The following is a 21,261-nucleotide window of genomic DNA, read 5'->3' on the forward strand; positions in this document are numbered from 1 at the left end:
GCAACTAACTTACGATTACCCAACAAATTACATCTCTAAATTAGTGGTTAGGATATGTAGGGCTCCAGTTTCCCCGCTTTTTTGGTGCGCACCGTTTTTTTGGCGTAAGTTTTAAAAATCTTCAAGGAATGTGCGCCAGCGTAACTCGATTACAATTTTTTTGGGTTCGTTTTTTGCATCATAGTGGGGTGTAACCTGATGTCTGCGCCAGTTTTTGTCAATTATGTAAGTTTACCAAAAGAATTCTCCTAGGTCGGCGAATGTGACCACTCCCGAAAAGGCTTCTGGTGAGTTAAGAAAAAACCAGCACGCATTGAAAAGTCGGCACAGAAAGATGCCATTATTTTTCAGCGAAGTTTTGGAGGGAGTCGAGAACACTTAAATATGCATAATAAAGATGTTTTTTTAAATCTTATAACGCAATAATAACTACGTCTGCCGAAGTTTGATGGAATTCTGTAAGTTTTCATTTTTTTTCAACTGACACTTCACCACCGAAGTCTGCAAACAGGGATTGCGGGTCGGAGCGTCGGCCAGCAGAATTGATCTCGCGCCCGGACACTGGCTCGGAACTCGGCTGCAAAAGAAGCCCGGGTCGGGAGGGGTAGCTGTGGAATGCATACGGAAGGCATCAGAAGCCTGCACTATGCATCAAATCAAGCCCGAGTGAGTGGGAGGTTGTGGAAGGCATCAGAAGCCTGCAGTTACAATTTAAAATATATTTTATTCAAAAGTTTAACAAACATTTGTTTGCACTTAACTTTAATAAACATATTCTTATATCAAACTTTAAAGTTTTCACTTAAGATCACTTAAAAACTTTAAGATCACTTACTAACTTTTACTAACTTGTAAATTTACATAACTTACAAAAAACTTTTAATTTCAGCACAGTAACAATAATAGCAGCAAAGAAAGGCTGCCCCGATCTCTCCTCCACCTTATTCTAAGATCGCCTACTGCGCTTGGTCTTGGTGACTCCACTACTGCCCGCAGGCGGTGGCGCAGCGTTTCTTGGGTTGTTACCAAGCTTATTCTTTCGAACATCTCTGGTAATGCGCACTTCTTGATGGGGGGCGGAGGGGGAGGGAGGAGAAAGGGAAGGAGAGGTCGGTGGGGGGGGGGAGGGAGGAGAAAGGGTTGAGGAGGGAGAGGTTGGGGAAGGGGGGAGGAGAGGAAAGAGTGAGGGGGTGGGGGGAGCTGGTCTGGAATTGGAGTGGGAGTGGCAGTTGATTCTGTCAATGGGTGCAGGGTCTGGGAGTGTTCCCTTGCAAGCAGCTAACTCCAACATTTCCTCCCTCATGTTCGCCTACAGTGTCTCACCTACTTGTGATATGCCCTCCCTCATGTGAGCAAAAATGTGTCCTCTACCTGCAACATTTCCTCCCTCATGGTCATGACAACATGTCAGCTACCTGTGACATTCCCTCCCTCATGTTCCCGGGCATTGTTTCTGCTGACACAGATTTCTCTCCCTCATGTTCCCGGACAGCCACCCCATTTCTCGTGAGTGTTATTACTTCTCCCGACAGTCGCGATACCTCATCACCCACCCCACTGATGGTGTCCAGGAGTAATCGGGTAAGGTCAATGCTCTCCACACTCATTGTCACCATGTGAACCACATCTGTTAGATCCTGCATCTCAGGAGAGTGTGGTCGAGCTCTCCTTCCCCTCCTCACCCTGGGTGTGCCTTGCTGCATCCCACTGGAACCAGTAGCCTGTTACAGTGGAGCTTTGGGTGTGCCTCGCAGCACCCCACTGGGGCCCGCAGCCTCGGATGGTGGGGCCCTTGGTGTGCCTCGCTGCACCACACTGGAATCCCCAGCCTCGGACCGTGGGAAACCATGGAATGTCCCACCAACACTCAAACCACTACTCGGGGAAGGGACTAGTGCCTCAATGGGCAGCACCTGTACCTCCTCCAAAGTGAGTACAACAGTGGGGACTTCATCCATCCCCTCCCTCTCACCCCATGCTCTTGGTCTGGAAGCTGGGATTGGAAGATGTTCTCTTCTTCAGGCTCGTCCTCGTCTGAATCTTCTGCATCGTCAGGGTTGGCCTCAAGTTCTGCAAAATATAACAGACAAATGGTTAGCAGCAGAGAAGGGGGAAAGATGGGTGGCATGAGTAGGCTCTCGCAGCGCAGGCAGCAGGCTGATTTGAAAGACCACAATGAATTATAGCACATTGCATCAACCGCTGAGGGAGACATCCACATGAACCGAAGCATGGCTAGCCCGCGCAGTACTTAATATTTAGGAAAGCCAGACTCTGGAATGTGGGTCCAGCTTGTGCAGTGGTGGTTACCTTTCTCCAGGCAGGATCCATCATAGCAGCAACCCTCTCTTCCAAGGGTGTCAGTGGCTGCAGATTTGCCGGGCCTCCTCCTGTTCGAGTTCTTTCTGGTTAGTTGTGTGCCTCTTTCCTCTGCAAAGATGAAAATATAACTTTTTATAGAGGGTGTCTTTCTGCTGGGTGGGACATACACAGATGGTCACATTTACAATTGCAATTCTATTAAAAAATGAAAATATTACTTGCACTAACTACTTGACCAACGTCCTACCACTTTTTGCACTGGCCTCCAGACCTTGGGATGGTCACCATTGCGCACTAATCTTGTGCAAGTTGGTGCCAGTGTTTCTTCATTTCTTTGGGTGGAATTTTTGTGTGACCTCTGCTGGTGTCCAGCTCCTGCCATCTGCCCTCAATCACAGTAACTAGTGCTTCCACTTCATCCTGTAAGAAATTCTTGGTCCTTGTGCCATGTTGCATCTTGAATTGCAGCTCTGATTTTTCCAATGATAATTAAAGTTCTCTCAGCACTCAAAGTTCTCACACACAACTGGCTCTTTAAAAAAAAAAATGGCCGATTGCAGACCGGGAGCTGTACTGCGCATGCTCGCCCATAGGAATCACATCAAAAATGTCCTTTTTTTTCACGCATGAGCAGAAGGTGCGGCATTGTTTTGTTGAGACATTTGGCTCCACCATTGGAGGCTACATGACAGGCCAATTTAAAAAAAAGTATAGTGGGAAAACTTGGCACATTTATTTTTGGAACAGTTGTGGCCTAGAAAAACGGGTGTAACTCTGGCAATACGCCAAAAAATGGCTTTGGGCAAAATTGAGCCCATAGAACGGTGTCCATATTGGCATGTGATACTAAAACAGGCATTGTAAGTAATTCTGGGAATCAAAAGAATTTGCAAGAAGATATTGATAAGATGGTGGCATAAGCATAAAAGTGGCAGATGGAATCTACCGTGAGGTGGTACATTATGGTTAAAAAAAATATGAAAGGAATTTTTTTTTGGTCGGTGTGGGAAGCTTGGTGATGCAGCAGAACAGAGGGATTTGAGAGTTTAGGTTCTGAAGATATTAAAAGCAGCACCAAGTGGATAAGGCCATTTAAAAAAAAAAAAAAATGCTGATAGAATTCTGGGTTTTCTGGCAGGAGGCACAGAGCATAATAGTTGAGGTACTGGTGAATCTATATAAAATTTTAGTCCAATGAAGTTTTGGGTTCCACACTATAGGAAACATAGAAAATAGGTACAGGAGTAGGCCATTCGGCCCTTCGAGCCTGCACCGCTCGAAGGATATTGAGGCAATAGTGTGTGTAGCACAGATGCATTAGGATACTATCTGATATGAGGAAATATAAACATGGAGAAAGACTTTAAAAACTGGTGTTTTCATTTGAACAAAGGAAATTGAGGTGATTTGATAGTGTTTTAAAATTGTGAAAACATGGGACACAGTAAATCGAACTAGACCCTTTCCAGCAGTTGAGGTGTCTCTAATAAGTGAACATAGATACAAAAGAAACAAAGAACTTGCAATGATATAGTGCTTTACATGACCACAGGATGTTGCAAAGCGCTTCACAGCGAATGAAGTATTTTGAAGTGTAGTCACTTGTAATGTAGGAAAATGTAGCAGCCAATTTGCATTGTCCCACAAACAACAATAACATAAATAAATCAAGTAATCAGTTTTAATGGTTGGTTGAGAGACAAATGTTGACCAGGACACCAGAACTCCTCCATCCCTCTTCAAATAATTCTATAGGATATTTTAAATCAACCTTAGAGACACCTCAGTTTAACAACCCATCCAAAAGACCGTATGTTCGACAGAACGGCACTCCCTCAGTACTGCACTGAAGTATCAGTCTACATTATATGCTCGAGTCTCTGGACTGGGACTCAAACCCATGACCTTAATCGAACACCAGAGTGCTACCGCTGAGCCATTTGTAAGATCGAAGACTAAGAGCAGGAGAAACTTTTAACATCATGAATTGTGAGGCTGTGAAACTTATTTACCTAATGAGTTAATGATCGAGGCAGAGACCACGTCTACATTTAAGAATGGGTTAGATAGGTGGTTGAAGGAAAGGGAAATAAAGGGGTGACCACATGGGATTAGACTGTTGAGTATGTGGACGTTAACACCAACACTGACTAGTTGGTTCGGACAGCCCTTTTCAGTGTTGTAATTTCTATGTAATTCTGTGGCAATCAGCTAAGCTAGATGGCTTCCCCATGAGGGTTTTGTATATTTTTATTTGCAGCACTGAGACAATAGAACTTTCTCTCAGCCACAGATCTCTAAAATCATATTAAATTAAAAAAAATACATGTGTATGTATATATTGCATTTTTCTGCATTAAGCATAATGGAGGTCTGCTTCCATCACTGAAAACTCTGCACGGAACCAGAATGTTTTGTATTCCTTATAGTGTCCTAGTTGCTGACCTCAAACCTAACTGTACTATTGCTCAACTAATGTCTTATAAAATATTTTTTTCAAAATCTATTACACATCATTTGGGTTTGAGTGTTATTTCTCAGAATTATGTCAAAGTGCACTGTGGTTAAACTTGCAATCTTACAGGAACACAGCAGTGTACTTACACCTATGCAGTCTGCAAAACTGACTAACTGAAGATGGCAAATGTAATTTCAGATATACTAAATATTCTGGCATGTCTTCCAATTCTAATATATTTAGAGTCCTATGTCTTCAGTTGGATTTTCAGTCTTTGTTGCTGAGTCGTTTGGCTGCTGTTGGGAATGTTTTAACATTTTAGGCTGTGGATGTTCTGTGGCGCTAAATGTGTTCTGCAATGACTTGTAATGATTCCTTTGTACTAAGTAAATTATGATCAGTTTTGGAAAAACTGTTCAATTGTATTAATGCTGTGGTTACTTTTGAGTGTCACATGCATTTATTTGTAGTTATGATCTTGTACGAAAATGGGATATTCAGCCCTTCATTAATATTCAAATCTCAATATTTTAGTCTCCACTGTAATGTATGTGTAATCTTTCTATAGTGTTATAGTACATCTCCCAGCTAACTGCAGAAAGCTGTAACATACTTTGCGGTTTCTTTATTATGTACCAACTTGCTTAATGTTTCATTTTGTGTAATGGGTTGATGTGTCTCCAAGTTTGAATTTCATTTAAAATCTTCTGGTGGAGTAGTTCACCACAAGCTTAGCTCACTTTAAATATGGCCATTTCAATTCATAATCACATCCCAAGCAATGTTCCCTTTAAGCCGTGGGGACGCTGAGCGCTCTGCAGCTCCATTGCAACCGGCTCACTGGCTTCAAAATAGGAAAAAATATGCATGTGCGGTATTTTGAATGAGCCGCGCAGCCCCTTAAAGGGGCCAAGCACCCCCCAAAAAATTAAAGGGAACGCTGATCCCAAGTAAATACAAATGAAAAATCTAGGAATGGATAGCAATATTGATGAGGTAGAATACCCATTTGTTTTGGTGGAGGTTGCTTCACTCGTATAATTGCTGATCCCAAAACGCCGCCTCCTAGAGACTTACTTTTCTCTTGTTTTGTATAACCAAATGCTTAAAACTAGAAATATTTCTCCAACAGAAACTGGTCTTGACTAACAATCAGCTGACTACGCTTCCTAGAGGAATCGGTCACCTTACCAGTCTGACTCACCTTGGCCTGGGAGAGAACTTACTTACTCACTTACCCGAAGAGATTGGTAAGTCTATGACTTATAGTGCACATCTCCAAAATATTGCATCCTGAATTAGCATACATGAAAATTCCAGCCATAGTTTTAATTTATTTTAAATGTGCTCATTAATGTTATTGCTGGAGAATGGAACATTTCCCATTACAGATCATCCCATTCAGCATCAAGCAGTCCTAGGTTATATGCAGCATAAAATACCTTCTATTCTGCCCCAACAATGCATGTCATCCTCAAAAGAGCATTTCCTGCTGCCCCAATTTCCTGTACAAGCCACAGGAGCACCTCATGGCATTTGAGTGAGATTGGCAATTAACTGCTAAATTATGGTCCGTTTGTGTTGACCTGTGCTAGCTAAGAAGTAGAGTAAATTGAAATGACTGCACAGTTTTTTTAGATTTTAGTGATGCCCCAATTTTCTTGCCTCCATTTTGTCTCCATGTATTTATTGATCTCTTTTATCTTTGTGCGCACAATCTTTCTCCCTCATCTCCTGATCTAATGTTCATCCATTACACCTTGGATATACTGCACAGAAACGGGCCATTCAGCCCATGCCAGTGTTTATGCTCCACTTGAGCTTCCTCCCATTCTTCCTCGTCTAACTCTCTCAACAAAACTCTCTTCCCTTATGTTACACCGTATGTCATATGCAAAGTATTTGTGTCTTGTTACTGATTGGATTACATATTAATCGTAAAACAACAGCAACTCATAGTTGGGGAAACCCCTGGGAAATGAGTAACAAAAATCAGTCTGAAGCACCAAGCAATAATTGGCAGTCAGCAAACGATTACCATTAAAACAACTAGCAAAAATAAGAGAACAAATTAAATCAACATACGAAAATAACAAAATAAGTTTTGAAATTTTTATTTAAAATTAGAATCTCTTTTTCTGGAATATATTGATTTTAATAAGTTACATTTTCTCTGTTGGCAGGCTAGACTATAATTCTGATTTGCTGAAATGGTGTGCTAAGTGTTTGGAAACTTATCGAACACTTTTAAAATCCCAAGTTGCTACTGAATTATGCTAAGTGAAGCCAAGGGGTTATTTTGGTTAGTCGGTAAAGAATGTGTTTACTATATATTCTGCGGGTGCCAGTATTTGCATTAGTGATTGCCATGTATGTTGCAATAAAAACCATCCTTTCAGCATTAGTGTAGCAGTCACGGGTTGAATTGTTTTATATAGTAATGCGGAAGGTTATTGAAGACTTTGGTGATTGAACTTGGCCAATGCCTGGAGCGCCAAATAGGCTAATAGCGAATTGCAGCCAGTTTTTCATGGCACCAGATACACTTTTTAGTTAATATCAATAGAAAAGAAATTAGGCGTGGTATAAAACGGACGGTTGATTTGCAATCGGCCTGTTTTGCCCGACTGCCATTAACCAGTTTCACCCCCTATATTTCCTCATAGACTTCAAAAGAAAAGTTAACTGGGATGACAATTTAAAATGGCTCTAGGAACACGAACTTGATTTCAGGTGTGATTCAGCTTTTAGGAAAATAGGGGTATCAGTGGGCCATGAAGTCCTTTGATCCTGTTCCGCCATTCAATGAGATCATGGCTGACCTGTACCTTAACTCAGTCTACCTGCCTCACTTCCGTAACCCTTAATACACTTGCCTTCCAAAAATTTTTCAACTGACCCCCTCTCTCCCCCCCCCCCCCCCCCCCCCACAGCCGCAACAGCTTTTTGGGGGAAAGAGAGTTCTAGATTTCCACTACCCATTTTTTTTATATCCATTATCCCTATTCTCTGTCTCCTACATCCTAACCAATTTCCTTTCCAAGTCAATAAGTTGCCTCCAAATTCCATATACTCTCATTTTTGTTAAGTTCCCAATGTGGAATCTTGTCAAATGCCTTCCGGAAGTCCATGTAAATATTATCCATAGACACTCCCTTACCTACCACAATGGTTGCCTCCTCAAAATATTCAGCTAGGTTTGTTAGACATGACTTACCCGTTGCATATCCATGCTGGCTCTCTCATCAGCTCATATTTGTCCAAATGCTCAGTCGCTTTGTCCCTAATAGCCGATTCTAGTAATTATCCCACAATTAACTGTATTAGATTAATCGGCCTATAATTTCCTAGTTTATCTCTCCTACCCTTTTTAAATAATGGAGTGATCTTGGCAGTTTTCTAAACCAAGGGGACAATTCCTGACTCGAGAGTTTTGGAAGATCATTCTAATGCATCAGCAATTTCATCACCACCTTCCTTTAATATCCTGGGGTGGAAACCATTGGGTCCTGGAGATATGTCTGTCTTTAATCTCATTAGTTTCTCTTTCACCATTTTGTTTTCAAAGTGGCTATTTAGTAAGTCTGCCATTTCCTGATTTCCTATTAGAATATCACCTGCGTCTGTCATTAACGGGCCGACGTTACACTTAGCCACCATCTTTCTCTTAATAATTTGTAAAAATCTTTAGTGTTGTCCTTTATCCCTCACGAGCCTTTTCTCTTATTCCTTTTTGCAGCTCTTACCACTTTCTTTGTATCCCTTTGCTCTTCATGTATATCTCCCAATTTGTGGGATCGCTACATAAGAACATAAGAAATAGGAGCAGGAGTAGGCCACCTGGCCCCTCGAGCCTGCTCCGCCATTCAATAAGATTATGGCTGATCTGATCATGGACTCGGCTCCACTTCCCTGCCCGCTCCCCATAACCCTTTATTTCCTTATCGCTCAAAAAACGGTCCATCTCCGCCTTAAATATATTCACTGACCTCTACTTTTCTTTCAGCTAGTATAAATAATCCTTTCAAGGATTGAACTGAGGGCAATGGTTTCAGGCTTTTCTGTGTGGAGGACCCAGTGCAAGTGTTCACACATTCCTAGCAAGCTTTGTAAATATTGACACACTCCTAGGGCTTCTCTGTTCTAAATTCCAAAAACAGAACAAGTGACACTTATCCAAAAGAAAACCATGCTGCCATTGCAGAAAACATTGTTGTGTACAGCAACTGAAATGTCTTGGGAAAGCAACAAATATAGAAAGATACAGAAACCTGACCTTGCAGATCTCTTGATTTTACTTAGACCTGCTTAAGGCATGGTTTGAAAACCTGTGTGGTAGAATAGATAAGTGCACAGAATAATTAAGCAAAAAATTAAGTTGCTTTAAGTACTGATTTTTGCAGAATTTCAGAAACCTGGATTTTTAAAAAAACGTGTATTTACTAATGCCCTCCAGTGGTCAAAACCAGGTGATCTTGTAATATGCAGAACATTCTTGCATAAAAGCCTTGTGGGGGTGTGCATTTTAAATTGTTCATTTGAATTGATTCATTCAAGTTTGTGTTATGGCAATCTACCTCCTCACTGAACTTGCTGACCCAAAACTTCACTTCTAGTCTTTGCCATTAACCCCTTTTTCCATAGTGTGGAAATGCAGCTACTTGAGTTTGCTGGTAACGTAAGTGTAGTTCAAAAAAACAGCAATCCACTGAGGTCTTTGTTGTTTGAACTATCTTTCTCCCTGGAAGTTGAGAGTGGCTCCAGAGCAGCAGATGATGCTTGTTTCTAAGTCTGTGCAGTCTAACCTTCATACAACAACTTGTATTTATATAGCGCCTTTAACACAGTGAGACGTCCCAAGGTGCTTCACAGGAATATTATGAGGTCAAACAAGTTGCAAGAGATTGATTCCATCAATTAAACTTTTGGATATTTTGCAGGTACACTGGAAAATCTGGAGGAGTTGTATTTAAATGATAATCCCAACCTGCACAGCCTTCCCTTTGAGCTGGCACTCTGCAGCAAGTTGTCCATCATGAGCATTGAGAACTGCCCTCTCAGCCACCTCCCACCACAGATTGTAGCTGGCGGGCCGTCCTTCATCATCCAGTTCCTGAAGATGCAGGGCCCTTATCGTGCCATGGTCTGAGTCAAAATGTTACATACACTGTACAAAATATAAATTGCATTATTGTCATTATATATAAAAGCAATTTTACTAAGACTGCAGTATGTGTTTCTGGTAATAGAGGAATCGTAGCCATTTAGAATTTTTTAAAAAACCTGTAAAGAATTAGTGCTGGATCGAGGTTCCCTCGCAGAATTAAATGGATATATGTTAATGTGCGAAGTACAGTTTTTTTTTTGTAGCTGGCGGGGGGGGAAAGAGAGGGAATCTTGCAAAATCATAAGCATGATTTTTTTTTAAATAGCGTGCATTTAAGATACTGTTCTGTGTATTTAATACACAGTTGTAGTATTTTCTTTACAATTAACTTTTTTGTGCTTAAAATGGCAGGCGTAGGACCTGGGGAATCCCTATCTGAAGAAGTAGGTGCCAGCAGCAGACTTGTTTTTTTTCCTGCTAGTTACCTTGCACCTTTGTTTTTCTGCCACTGGATTCTAACCATGGGGTCATCATTGCAAAAGCCCGTAAATGCTCCAGGCCTGGCATTTTCCTTCATGTCCCTGTCTAACTCCGTGATTGAGGACAGTCAGATTATAAAGTCTTAAGATGGAAGGGAGGATTTGGGAAGGGCGGGGTGGGTGGGTGGGGGGGGCGGCGTGGAAAGGCAGATAAAGAATGGGAAGTAAAATGCAAGGAAAGTTGGGTCGTAAAAAAATGAGAACTCTCAAAAGGCTTAACACATGAAAGCAAAGGATGGAAAGAAAAATAAAACCAAAGAGAGAAATACAAAAAAAGTAAAATTGAGGCAAAGGATAGAAAGATTTAAAGGTCTTCTCCCTACACAAGTGTTTTGTAAACTTGACAAAGACGACTTAAAATGGTTTTCTGGGAGTAAAATGTTTTCCTTAAAAATAATTTTGCTATGTTCTTGATCGTTTCCATAATTTTTAGTCACCAAGATTTGCCACTTGATTTGAACAATGTTGTGATGCTGATGGGCAATATGTGTATAATATGGATATACTGGTCATACGGTACATTGCTTCATAGTTTACCTGTATTATGACCTCTAGTATACACAGCAATATGGCTTTTAAAGTTTGTTACCCATTATTTTATCATTTTCTCCCATTGAGGGTAGAAATAGGAGCTAAAGAGCAAAGCAAACAGATGGTCCCAGACTCAGCTAATGTTTCCCTAAATGACTCCAGGGAAGGGTTCACATTTAATATACATATAATACTTTCCCCATATAAAGTGTGAAGCATTTTGGGTCCTGGATACATACAAATGTATTCTTACTCCAAGTCCTGTGACAAAACTACCTTTTACTCAATACTTTCACAGCTTGCAAGCACGTATGGTGATCTGTGTCAAGTCTGTTCAAGTAATCCAAGGTTTAGTATTTTTACCTGTCCTTCATGTTGCATCTGCGCATGAAGCTATGTACAGAGGGCTAATTTTCCTCATACTGTACATTTTTTGCTGCTGCATGTATTTTTCTAAATACTTGTATGTGTGGGCTAATCAAATGTGAGCATTTTCCTTTTAGTCTCAGTTAATGTGAATACTAGTGCAGTAGAACCATGAAAAACGTCATGAAGTTTTTAGGAACCATTCTATAAATAATGAGATGCACATAGTATTGATATAAGCCAGTCTTTCTGTACAGTATTCATTTGAGGAGAGTTCCCAGTTGGAAACGGTTGATTCATTCTCTGTACAGGCTATTACCAGTTGCCTTTTCTAAGTTAATGCATATCACTGCATGTAGTCAGCATTTTTTTGGATACAGGAAGGCTTTTGCATCATCTGATTTGCAATCCTCTACCAAAAATATTCCTGCATTTCTAAGGCTTAAATTTCGCTGGTTACCTGGGAAAAAAAATTGCAATTTTCTTTTCACTCCCCTTTCAAAAGTTGGCAAAACTCACATGTTGCACTGAAATGAAACCACTTCTGTGTCTCCTGTGGCTGTAAGGCGATACTCATTAATGAGTGGGTTGTCATTTGTCTACAATTTGCTGTTGCTCTTGACTAATCCCTGATCAATTTGTTAGTGGATGTCCACTTCAAGCCTTGTATGAAGCCATTGTAAGCGTATTGTCCAGGTCAATGGACTCTGTTGTCTTATCCCTTTCTAAGTGAGTGCACTGTCCTGCAAAATTTACACGGCAGAAATTGATTTCTGTAAACCAAGGGCTATTTTACGGGTATCCAATATGGTAGCACAGAATGAGTTGTCTGCTTAATTGCAATCAAGATCACAACTCAGAAAACTGTCAAAAGAGCTAATTTGTTAGAAAAAGAATCATTTAGCAGTTGTATACCTCTAGAATATCCCTGTATCAATTCAGTTTCTATCATGAAATATGTGCATCCCCTTTCAGTTTTAAACTAGAGATCTAACCCCATGGTGATGAATAAATTAATGGCCACAATGAAACCTATTTTAAAGTTGCAAAGAAATGATGCTAGAGCAGTATTCTTTAGATTGAGTGCTTACTAGGCTACCACTGTAGGCTTTGTCGACTAGTTGTCGCACATAAACCTTTTCTCCCTGCCGCGTATTGAGTAGACTGCATTGTGCAATCGTGAAGAAGTTTCCATTGCAAAACAGTCACTGATTTGTACTTTGAGCACAATTGAGCAAGGCTGCTGTGCTTGGTGGTTCCAAGTTTGGCCTTTGGCCCTAAGTATTCTACAAATCAGAAATTTTGGCATGCAGGATGAAAGAAAATGTAAAGTTTCTGTGTTTAAAACATGTCAAGCAAACACAAAAACAGAGCATTGACTCTGCACAGCAAAAGTACTTTTAACTGCAGTGGACAGAATAAACTTAAATTCAGTGCAATTGTGGATAGTCCAGTGTATGAACTGTAAGGTGCAAAGTGTATTGTTCTATGGCGCATCAAACACTAGATCGAGTGCGACATGTCAATTTTTTTTTATTGTTATCGAAAGTCTGTAGAAGATACTGTATGTATTAATATCTCTGGTTTTGATTTTTTTTCCAATGCTGTTTTGTCTATCTTTGCCTTGCTGTAGAGCACGATCTGCTTTTACACATCAGTTAGCAAATACGAAGAAATGCTTAGCGCCTGACGAGTCTTACTTCTGATCCATGGTGAAGCCTAACAAAAGATTTGTGCTTCTGGGTTTTTTTTTTAAAAAAAGCAAAATGGCCTAAGTTTTTCAGCCATACCATACAGTGACGTTTTAAAATTGCAGTAATCACTTTATTGTTGTGTTCACTGGTACTTTAAAGTAAGAATGGATAGTACTCCCTTTTAACTTAGTTTATGGCCACACAGTTCAACTTTTTATAAATGTATTTTTGGGATTCCAATGAGGAAATTGGGTTGATAAACTGTGTAATCATTAATCTCTGTAATTTCTGATCTATTGACTGCGTGAAAGTTAAGGTAAGGGATGTTATATAGTTCAGTTTTTCATGCTTTGTGCTGTTACCTAATGGGGAAGAAAGAAAAATAATTTTTAGAATGTTAGCAAAATATGGTGCAAAAAATATTCATACATTCTCACAGCTGCTTTATCAGATTAGTTGCAAAATTCATAATTTCTCGGGTGTCACTGGTGAGAAATGTGCAGGTTGAGGTGGTGTCATAGTGACTTGTATCCAACGAACCGATAAAGATTGGATCTGTGCAGCTTCAGCTATTGCTAATCGCTTTGGGTGGCTGCTGCCTATTACAGTTTTACTTCTCTGGCTCTGACATCAAGCTGCATTGGTATTAGCTAGAATATCCAGCATTAGAAAATATAGTGTTGAGAAGGGAAAGCGGCTTAGTCAAAGATTGGTAAGTCACACCGAATACAAGACACATCTTGAATTTAAGTGCAATTTAAATAAAAAGATTTTATACAAGCATATCCCTAAAGGCAGCAAGTAACTTATTTTCAATTATTCTGCACCAGCCCTTGTAGATTTTGGAGAAGCTAATTTGGCTAACTTAACCAGTATGTCTATCAATAATGGTTCGGTTACTTTGTTGCCTACCTTTTTTTGGGCAGGCCTTTTACCAGATAGCACAAAATATTTTTGTTTGGTAGTGTAATCAGACCGTTAGATCCACACACCAAAATAAAGAATGTACAAAGCGGTTAACAAATATTTTTAAACCAATTGTCAATTATGTTAATGTCTATATAAAAAGATTGCCTTTTTGTTTTGTTTTTATACAGGTCATTCAGTGTATCAGTGCATTCATTATAAATAGTACATTTGTAAATGAGCTGTTGTTGAGTCTTTTGCAACTGTTGCATGATTTTTTAAAGGCTTAACGGTGTACAATTGACTTTGATCCTTGGGTGTGGGGGAGGGGTGATTTTTGGCTGCTGTTTTGGAAGGAATATTCACTTCCGCTATAACGTTTAAAGTAAGACCATTAATATTTCTGTTCAGGTAAGAATATTAAGACAAATATCACAGGTGATAATTGTATATCTGATTTGCTATTTCATTTTGCACACGAGCAATTGACATTTAAATGTGTTGCCAATGTTTCTGGTGTAAACAATATTAAACTATTTACTGAAACTTCAATTATTCTATAATGTGTTAAATGTTGATCCAAGAAATGGAAGGAACCTGCTGAATAATGATTTTAATGCTGGACATGCTTGTCTAATTCTACAAATCCATACACGTAACAAAGGTGCAAAAAAATGGAAATAGTGAGCACAAAAATTGTAGGTACAGACTTGCATTTTTAACGCCACTTTTTCATATACTGAGATTTTTTTCCCCAACCCAGTTTAAAAAAAAAAGTCTAAATAACAAAAATGATTTTTTTTAAGGCCTTTGCATGTTTCAAAGTGATGGCCCGAAAATTGCAGCCTCTCCAGGTGCATACGATGTGCATGTGCACCCAAAGAGGCTTCGCATCCGGCATTTATGATCTGTCAATGTCTTTTGATAGATCGCACGCATGCCTGGGAGAAGGACATTTGCGCACAGCAATTTGGGCTATTTGCCCAACTCCTGCCAAACGAATGTCCTTCAAACCTTTACGCCTGTTTAAAACATAGAAAAATTACATTTTAGCACTAATTTTTATATTAAACCCTGTTCATTAAGAAGTTTATTTTAAACCTATTAAAAAATATTTAAAACATTTTAAAAAATATATAAACATTTAATTACATTAAATTTTAAATGTGAGCTGTTTTTTATATTCATTGTGTTTGTGTTTTTGGTGGTATTCTCATTGATAGTAATTGGAGTTCGTATAAACGCAGCTCCCATAATTATCAATAAGGATACTACATGTTCATTGGTGGTCCAGGCCCATGTGATCCCAGCTTGTGTTTACGTTCCTGGGTTGCGTGAGCCCATACGCTGCACTGCACATCAAGGCCTCCGACCGTAAGTCTACTTTCTTCCGGGACCACCAGGTACTTTTGGAAAAAACATTTCAGTCGGAGGCATCCGGCCACTGGAAGCCTCTGACCGTAATTTTCAGGCCAATATCTTTTAGGTAAGGATCATTAGGGCACATTATTAGGAACATAGGAACAGAAGTAGGCCATTTAGTACCTTGAGCCTGTTCCGCTATTCAGTGGTGATGTGTATGGAGAAACAGTCAGACTGAACACTGAGCTCAAAAAAAGTGTGACTGTCGTCTTTTCTTGCAGGTTTCCAGAGTTCCTCTCCAACCTGTGAAGCCGCCTTAAATACCTGTGCTCCCAAGGGATTATGGGATCCCTTGGGACTCCGGGGAATGAGCCCTCTGGTGACTACAAAGTAAATACAAATCCACATATATAACAACATTCCCCCCCAAAGTCAGTAGCGTAACTATTTACAATGTGAGTCGATCTGGGGCCCTTCTTACCCTGGTTGATCGTCTTGGTGTGAAAGCTGGTTTTGTTGAATCATTTGTTGGGCTCTCGCTGGGCTGCTTTGCAGCTGGCCTTGCTGGGCTGCCTGGTGTGTTGGGCCCTGCAGGGCTGCTGTGGATGATGGGTTCTGCTTCGTGGTCAACCGTGGTGTCGGTTGCCACTGGTGTGTGTGTTGGGGATCAAAAAAGGTAGGGTCCAAGGTGGGTTGCTCAGGGTAGTCCGTGAATTTGAGTTTGATTTGGTCCAAGTGTTTCCGGTGAATGAGTCCATTTGAAAGTTTGACCCGAAACACCCTGCTCCCCTCTTTGGCCACAACAGTGCCGGGAAGCCACTTGGGACCTTGTCCATAATTTAATACAAATACAGGATCATTGACTTCAATCTCGCATGACACATTTGCGCTATCATGGTATGCACTTTGAAACCGCCTGCTCTCTACCTGTTCATGTAGATCAGGGTGAACTAACGAGAGCCTTGTCTTAAGTGCTCTTTTCATGAGCAGTTCAGCAGGTGGGATCCCAGTGAGTGAGTGGTCTCTTACGGTAGCTAAGCAGAACTCGGGATAGGCGAGTCTGCAGTGAGCCTTCAGTTACCCTCCAAGCCTTGCTTGATGGTTTGAACTGCTCTCTCTGCCTGACCATTGGATGCTGGTTTAAACTGGGCAGATGTGACATGTTTGATCCCGTTACGGGTCATGAATTCTTTGAACTCAGCACTAGTAAAACATGGCCTGTTGTCACTCACCAGAACATCGGGTAAGCCGTATGTGGCAAACGCAGGCTTTCAGTGGTGGCAGCAGACGTGCTAGCCGACATTATCTCACATTCAATCCACTTGGAGTACGCATCTACAACCACAAGGAACATTTTACCCAAGAACGGGCCTGCATAGTCGATGTATACCCGAGACCACGGTTTGGAGGGCCAAGACCATAAACTTAGCGGCGCCTCACTGGATACATTGCATAACTGCGAGCATGTATTACATCTGTGAACACAGGACTCTAAGTCCGCATTGATACCGGGCCACCACACGTGGGATCTGGCTATCGCTTTCATCATTACGATGCCTGGGTGGGTATTGTGGAAGTCATTGATGAAGGTGTCTCTGCCCTTATTGGGGACCACTACTCGATTGCTCCACAGAAGGCAGTCTGCCTGCTTGACATTTCATCTTTGCGCCGCTGGAACGGCTATCTCTTCCTGCATTTCCACTGGGACACTGGACCAGCTCCCGTGAAGCACACAGCTTTTGATTAGAGATAATAAGGGGTTCTGGCTCGTCCAGGTTTTGATCTACCGGGCAGTGACGGGTGATTGCTCACTCTCAAATGCTTCCATAACCATGGCTAGATCTGCGGGCTGCGCCATTTCCACCCCTGTGGTGGGCAATGGCAGCCTACTGAGAGCATCGCCGCAGTTTTCTGTGGCGGATGGCGTAGTTGTTTGCAGACAACGTGAGTGCCCTTCTCTGGATGTGAGCCAATGCGTTGGTATTTATCCCATTACTCTCGGTAAACAGGGATATAAGTGGCTTATGGTCAGTTTCCAATTTGAATTTTAGCCCAACAGGTATTGATGCATTTTCTTTACCCCATAGACACACGCTAACGCTTTTTCAATCATGCTGTAGGCTCTCTCGGACTTAGACAGGCTCTTGGGTGCATAAGCAACCGGTTGCAGTTTCCCGAAATCATTAGCTTGTTGCAATACACACCCGATGCCATATGACGACGCATCACATGCTAGTACCAAACACTTACATGGATCATACAACACAAGCAATTTGAGCATCATAATTTTCTCGCTTTTACGAAGGCATTTTCTTGGCTTTTGCCCCAAACCCATTCACCCCATTTTCATAGTAAGACATGTAGTGGTTCTAGCAGGGTGCTGCGACCCGGTAAGAAGTTACCAAAGTAGTTCGAGTTCCAGAAACGACCGCAGCTCCGTCACGTTCTGTGGCCTCGGTGTGTTCTCGATTGCCTCCGTCTTCGTGTTGGTGGGCCTGATGCCGTCCACCGCAATCCTCCTTCCCAGGAACTCCCCTTCAGGCGCCAGGAAAACGCACTTCGAGTGTTTAACCTGAGCTCCACGCGGTTGAGTCGACTAAGAACCCCCTCCAGATTCGGCAGATGCTCGACTGTTCCGACCTGTGACCAAGATGTCGTCCTGGAAGATCACGGTATGCGGGACTGACTTCAGTAAATTTTCCATGTTTCTCTGGAATATCGCCGCCACTGATCAGATTCCAAACGGTCTGTTATAAACAAAAAGACCTTTGTGCGTGTTCATGCAAGTGAGGGCCTTCGATGATTCCTCCAGTTCCTGCGTCATGTAAGCTGAAGTCCGATCCAGCTTTGTGAACGTCTTTCCTCCTGCCAGCGTTGCAAAGAGGTCGTCGGCTTTTGGTAGTGGGTATTGGTCCTGCAGGGAGAAACAATTGATACTTTATCGCCACAGATTCTGACGGTGCCTTTTCCCTTGAGGACTGGGGCAATAGGACTGGCCCACTCGCTGAACTCGATCGGTGAAATGATGCCCTCTCGTTGCAGCCGATCTAGCTCAATCTCTATCCTTTCCCTCCTCATGTATGGTACTGCTCTCGCCTTGTGATGGATGGGTCGCGCCCCCCGGAGTTAGGTGGATCTGCACTTTTGCTCCTTGGAATTTCCCAATACCTGGTTCGAACAGCGAAGGAAATTTGTTTAACACCTGGGCACAGGAAGTGTCACCAGCGGGCGATCGTGCTCGGACATCGTCCCAGTTCCAGCGTATCTTTCCCAGCCAGCTCCTGCTGAGCAGCATGGGACCATCGCCCGGGTAGCTTGTGCACCACTCCATCATAGGAGACCTTTACCGTAGCACTGCCGATTACAGGAATCAGTTCTTTAGTGTAAGTTCTTAGTCTCGTGCGAACTGGAGTTAAGACTGGCCTTGAGGCAGTGTTGCACCACAACTTTTTGAAAGTCTTTTTGTCCATGATGGACTGGCTCGCGCCTGTGTCCAGCTCCATTGACACCGGGAGTCCATTTAGTTCAACATTCAGGTTTATCGGGGGACAATTCATGGTGAATGTGTGCACCCCATGTACCTCTGCCTCCTCTATGAGGTTCTGGTTCGTAGTGATCCTCCGTGGATCTGTTCTCTGCAACGTGGTGGTTTGCAGGTTTAACAGGCTTAGCAGCTCACCTGCACACTCGGAGGTGTCCCATTGTTCCACAGCCCTTGCAAACTCTTTGAATCGGCATGAATGGAAATGACGATCATCTCCGCACCAACAAGGTGTTAATGGCCTTGCATTCATCACCCTTGATGATGGACTCTGAAACATCATCTGATGTGCAGCTGCAGGTATGTGGGACCTGCCCTGTACGTTATGATTGGAAAACAACATCGCTTTGTTCACAGTACTTGTAGCAGCACTTGTGTGTTGAGAGATTTGCTTAGTATTGTCACTGGTGGCAATGAACGCCTGGGCTATCGCTATGGTTTTACTTAAGGTTGGGGTCTCTACAGTCAAAAGCTTGCAAATTATGGTTTCCTGGCCAATGCCAAGTACGAAAAAGTCTCTGAGCATGTGCTCCAAATGTCGTTCAAATTCGCAATGTCCTGCAAGGCGTCTCAGCTCGGCGACATAACTCGCCACTTCCTGGCCTTCAGGTCTTTTGTAGGTGTAGAACCGGTACCTTGCCATCAGAACACTTTCCTTCGGGTTCAAATGCTCTCTGACCAGTGTGCACAAATCGTCATACAATTTCTCCGTGGGTTTCGCCGGAGTGAGCAGATTCTTCATGAGGCCATACGTTGGTACCCCACAGATGGTGAGGAGGATTGCTCTGTTTGGCAGCGCTCTCTTCCCCATCTAGCTCGTTGGCCATGAAGTATTGGTCGAGTCGCTCCACAAAAGTTTCCCAATCATCTCTCTCTGAAAATTTCTCCAGGATGCCCACTGTTCTCTGCATCTTTGGGTTCGCTATCTGTATCTCGTCGCCAGTTGTTGTGTATGGAGAAAGAGTCAGACTGAACACTGAGTTCAAAGTAAAGTGTGACCGTAGTCTTTTATTGCAGGTCTCGAGTGCCTCTCCAACCTTTTGAAGCCTTCTGAAATATGCTTCCAAGGGATTATGGGATTCCTTGGGACTCTGGGGAATGAGCCCTCTGGTGGCTGTACAGAGTAAATACAAGTCCACATATATAACGGATATCATGGCTGATTTGTGACCTAACTTCATATACCCCCGTTGCTCCGTATTCCTTAATAGTTTTGATTTTTAAGAATAAGATTTGTTTTAACACAAAAAAAAACAAGCAAAGAACTTAAAAGAAGGCACAGTCAAGCTAAATGACAACCCATAACTATTTACATAGATCACGAACACCCCTTTTATAAGGCTCACTCAGACTCTCGCTTAACCCCTAGATGGTTTTAAAATAAATTAAAACCTATTTATTGTGCTTCCAGCATTTAAAGCTCGTGGGATACTAAAAATTGTTGGGATTTCTGCACAGGTAAATGGCTGTGATTTCTCTCTTCATAAACATATTGCCTTGGTGTGTGACCTGTGTTTGTCGTTGACGAATGAGCTCAGTCTTAAGGGGTCTATCAATGTGGTAAATGCACTGCTGTTCCTTCTCCATACTTAACTAGGAGTTTAGTATAAAAAGGTGGTCATCAAAGGCGCAGAAAGGATGCGAGAGTGGGAGGAGCGGCAAGCCTACAAAGGGCAGGAGCCAACCGAGCAGCGGGACTTCAGAAAGAGTGGGAGCACCGGTAAGCCTACAAACGGCATGAGTTAGCCGAGCAGCCAGCCGAAACAGCACCAATTGACCTAAGAGGATAAGTAAAATGATTCAAAATGTGATGTTACAGGAAAGCAGGGAAGTGATTGGTTGGTCAGTTTTTCTCTTTTCTTGGGCATTGGTTTAAATTAAGAGCTGGGATTAAAAATCTAAACTTTAAAAACGTGAAAACTTAATTAAATACATTTGAGAAGGCAGGACAGGCGATGTGTTACTGCTGTTGCATGTGGGAGCTGGTTGACCCCATTGAGGTCCATGGCGACCACATCTGCAGTAAATATCTGCAGCTCGAGGAACTTTGGCTCCGTGTTGATGAGCTGGAGTCCGAGCTGCGGACACTGCGACATGAGGGAGAGTTATCTGGACGCTGTGTTCCAGGAAGCAGTCACACCCATTAGATTAATTGATTCAAATTTGGTCAGGGTCAGGAGGGTTTGACTACGAGCGAGGCAGGTATGAGGACCCATGAGGTAGCATTGGAGGAGCCCTTGAAATTGTCCAACAGGTACGAGGTTATTGCTCCTTGCTTGGACGAGGGCAGGGACTGCAGGGAAGATGAGCAAACTGACCACAGTACAGGAAGCCATTCAAGTGGGGGGAGTAAAAAGAAATGTAATGGTAGGGGAAAGTATAGTTAGGGGGATAGATACCGTTCTCTGCAGTCGAGAGTGTAAGTCCCGAAGGCT

General features: G+C 42.2%; 1 protein-coding gene across 1 annotated transcript in view; it reads left to right on the forward strand.

Annotated features, from left to right (window-relative positions):
- The window catches only part of shoc2 (SHOC2 leucine rich repeat scaffold protein), a 127,192-nt gene extending 112,730 nt beyond the window's left edge, over positions 1-14,462 (forward strand). Inside the window, exons 8-9 of the mRNA XM_070876547.1 lie at positions 5,913-6,030; positions 9,721-14,462. Of these exons, the coding sequence (XP_070732648.1) occupies positions 5,913-6,030; positions 9,721-9,929 (327 nt within the window). The 3' untranslated portion in view covers positions 9,930-14,462. The remainder of the gene's footprint in view (positions 1-5,912; positions 6,031-9,720) is intronic.
- Positions 14,463-21,261: the final 6,799 nt, after the last annotated feature.

Source organism: Pristiophorus japonicus, chromosome 3 (assembly GCF_044704955.1).
Source record: "Pristiophorus japonicus isolate sPriJap1 chromosome 3, sPriJap1.hap1, whole genome shotgun sequence".
Classification (NCBI taxonomy): domain Eukaryota; kingdom Metazoa; phylum Chordata; class Chondrichthyes; family Pristiophoridae; genus Pristiophorus; species Pristiophorus japonicus.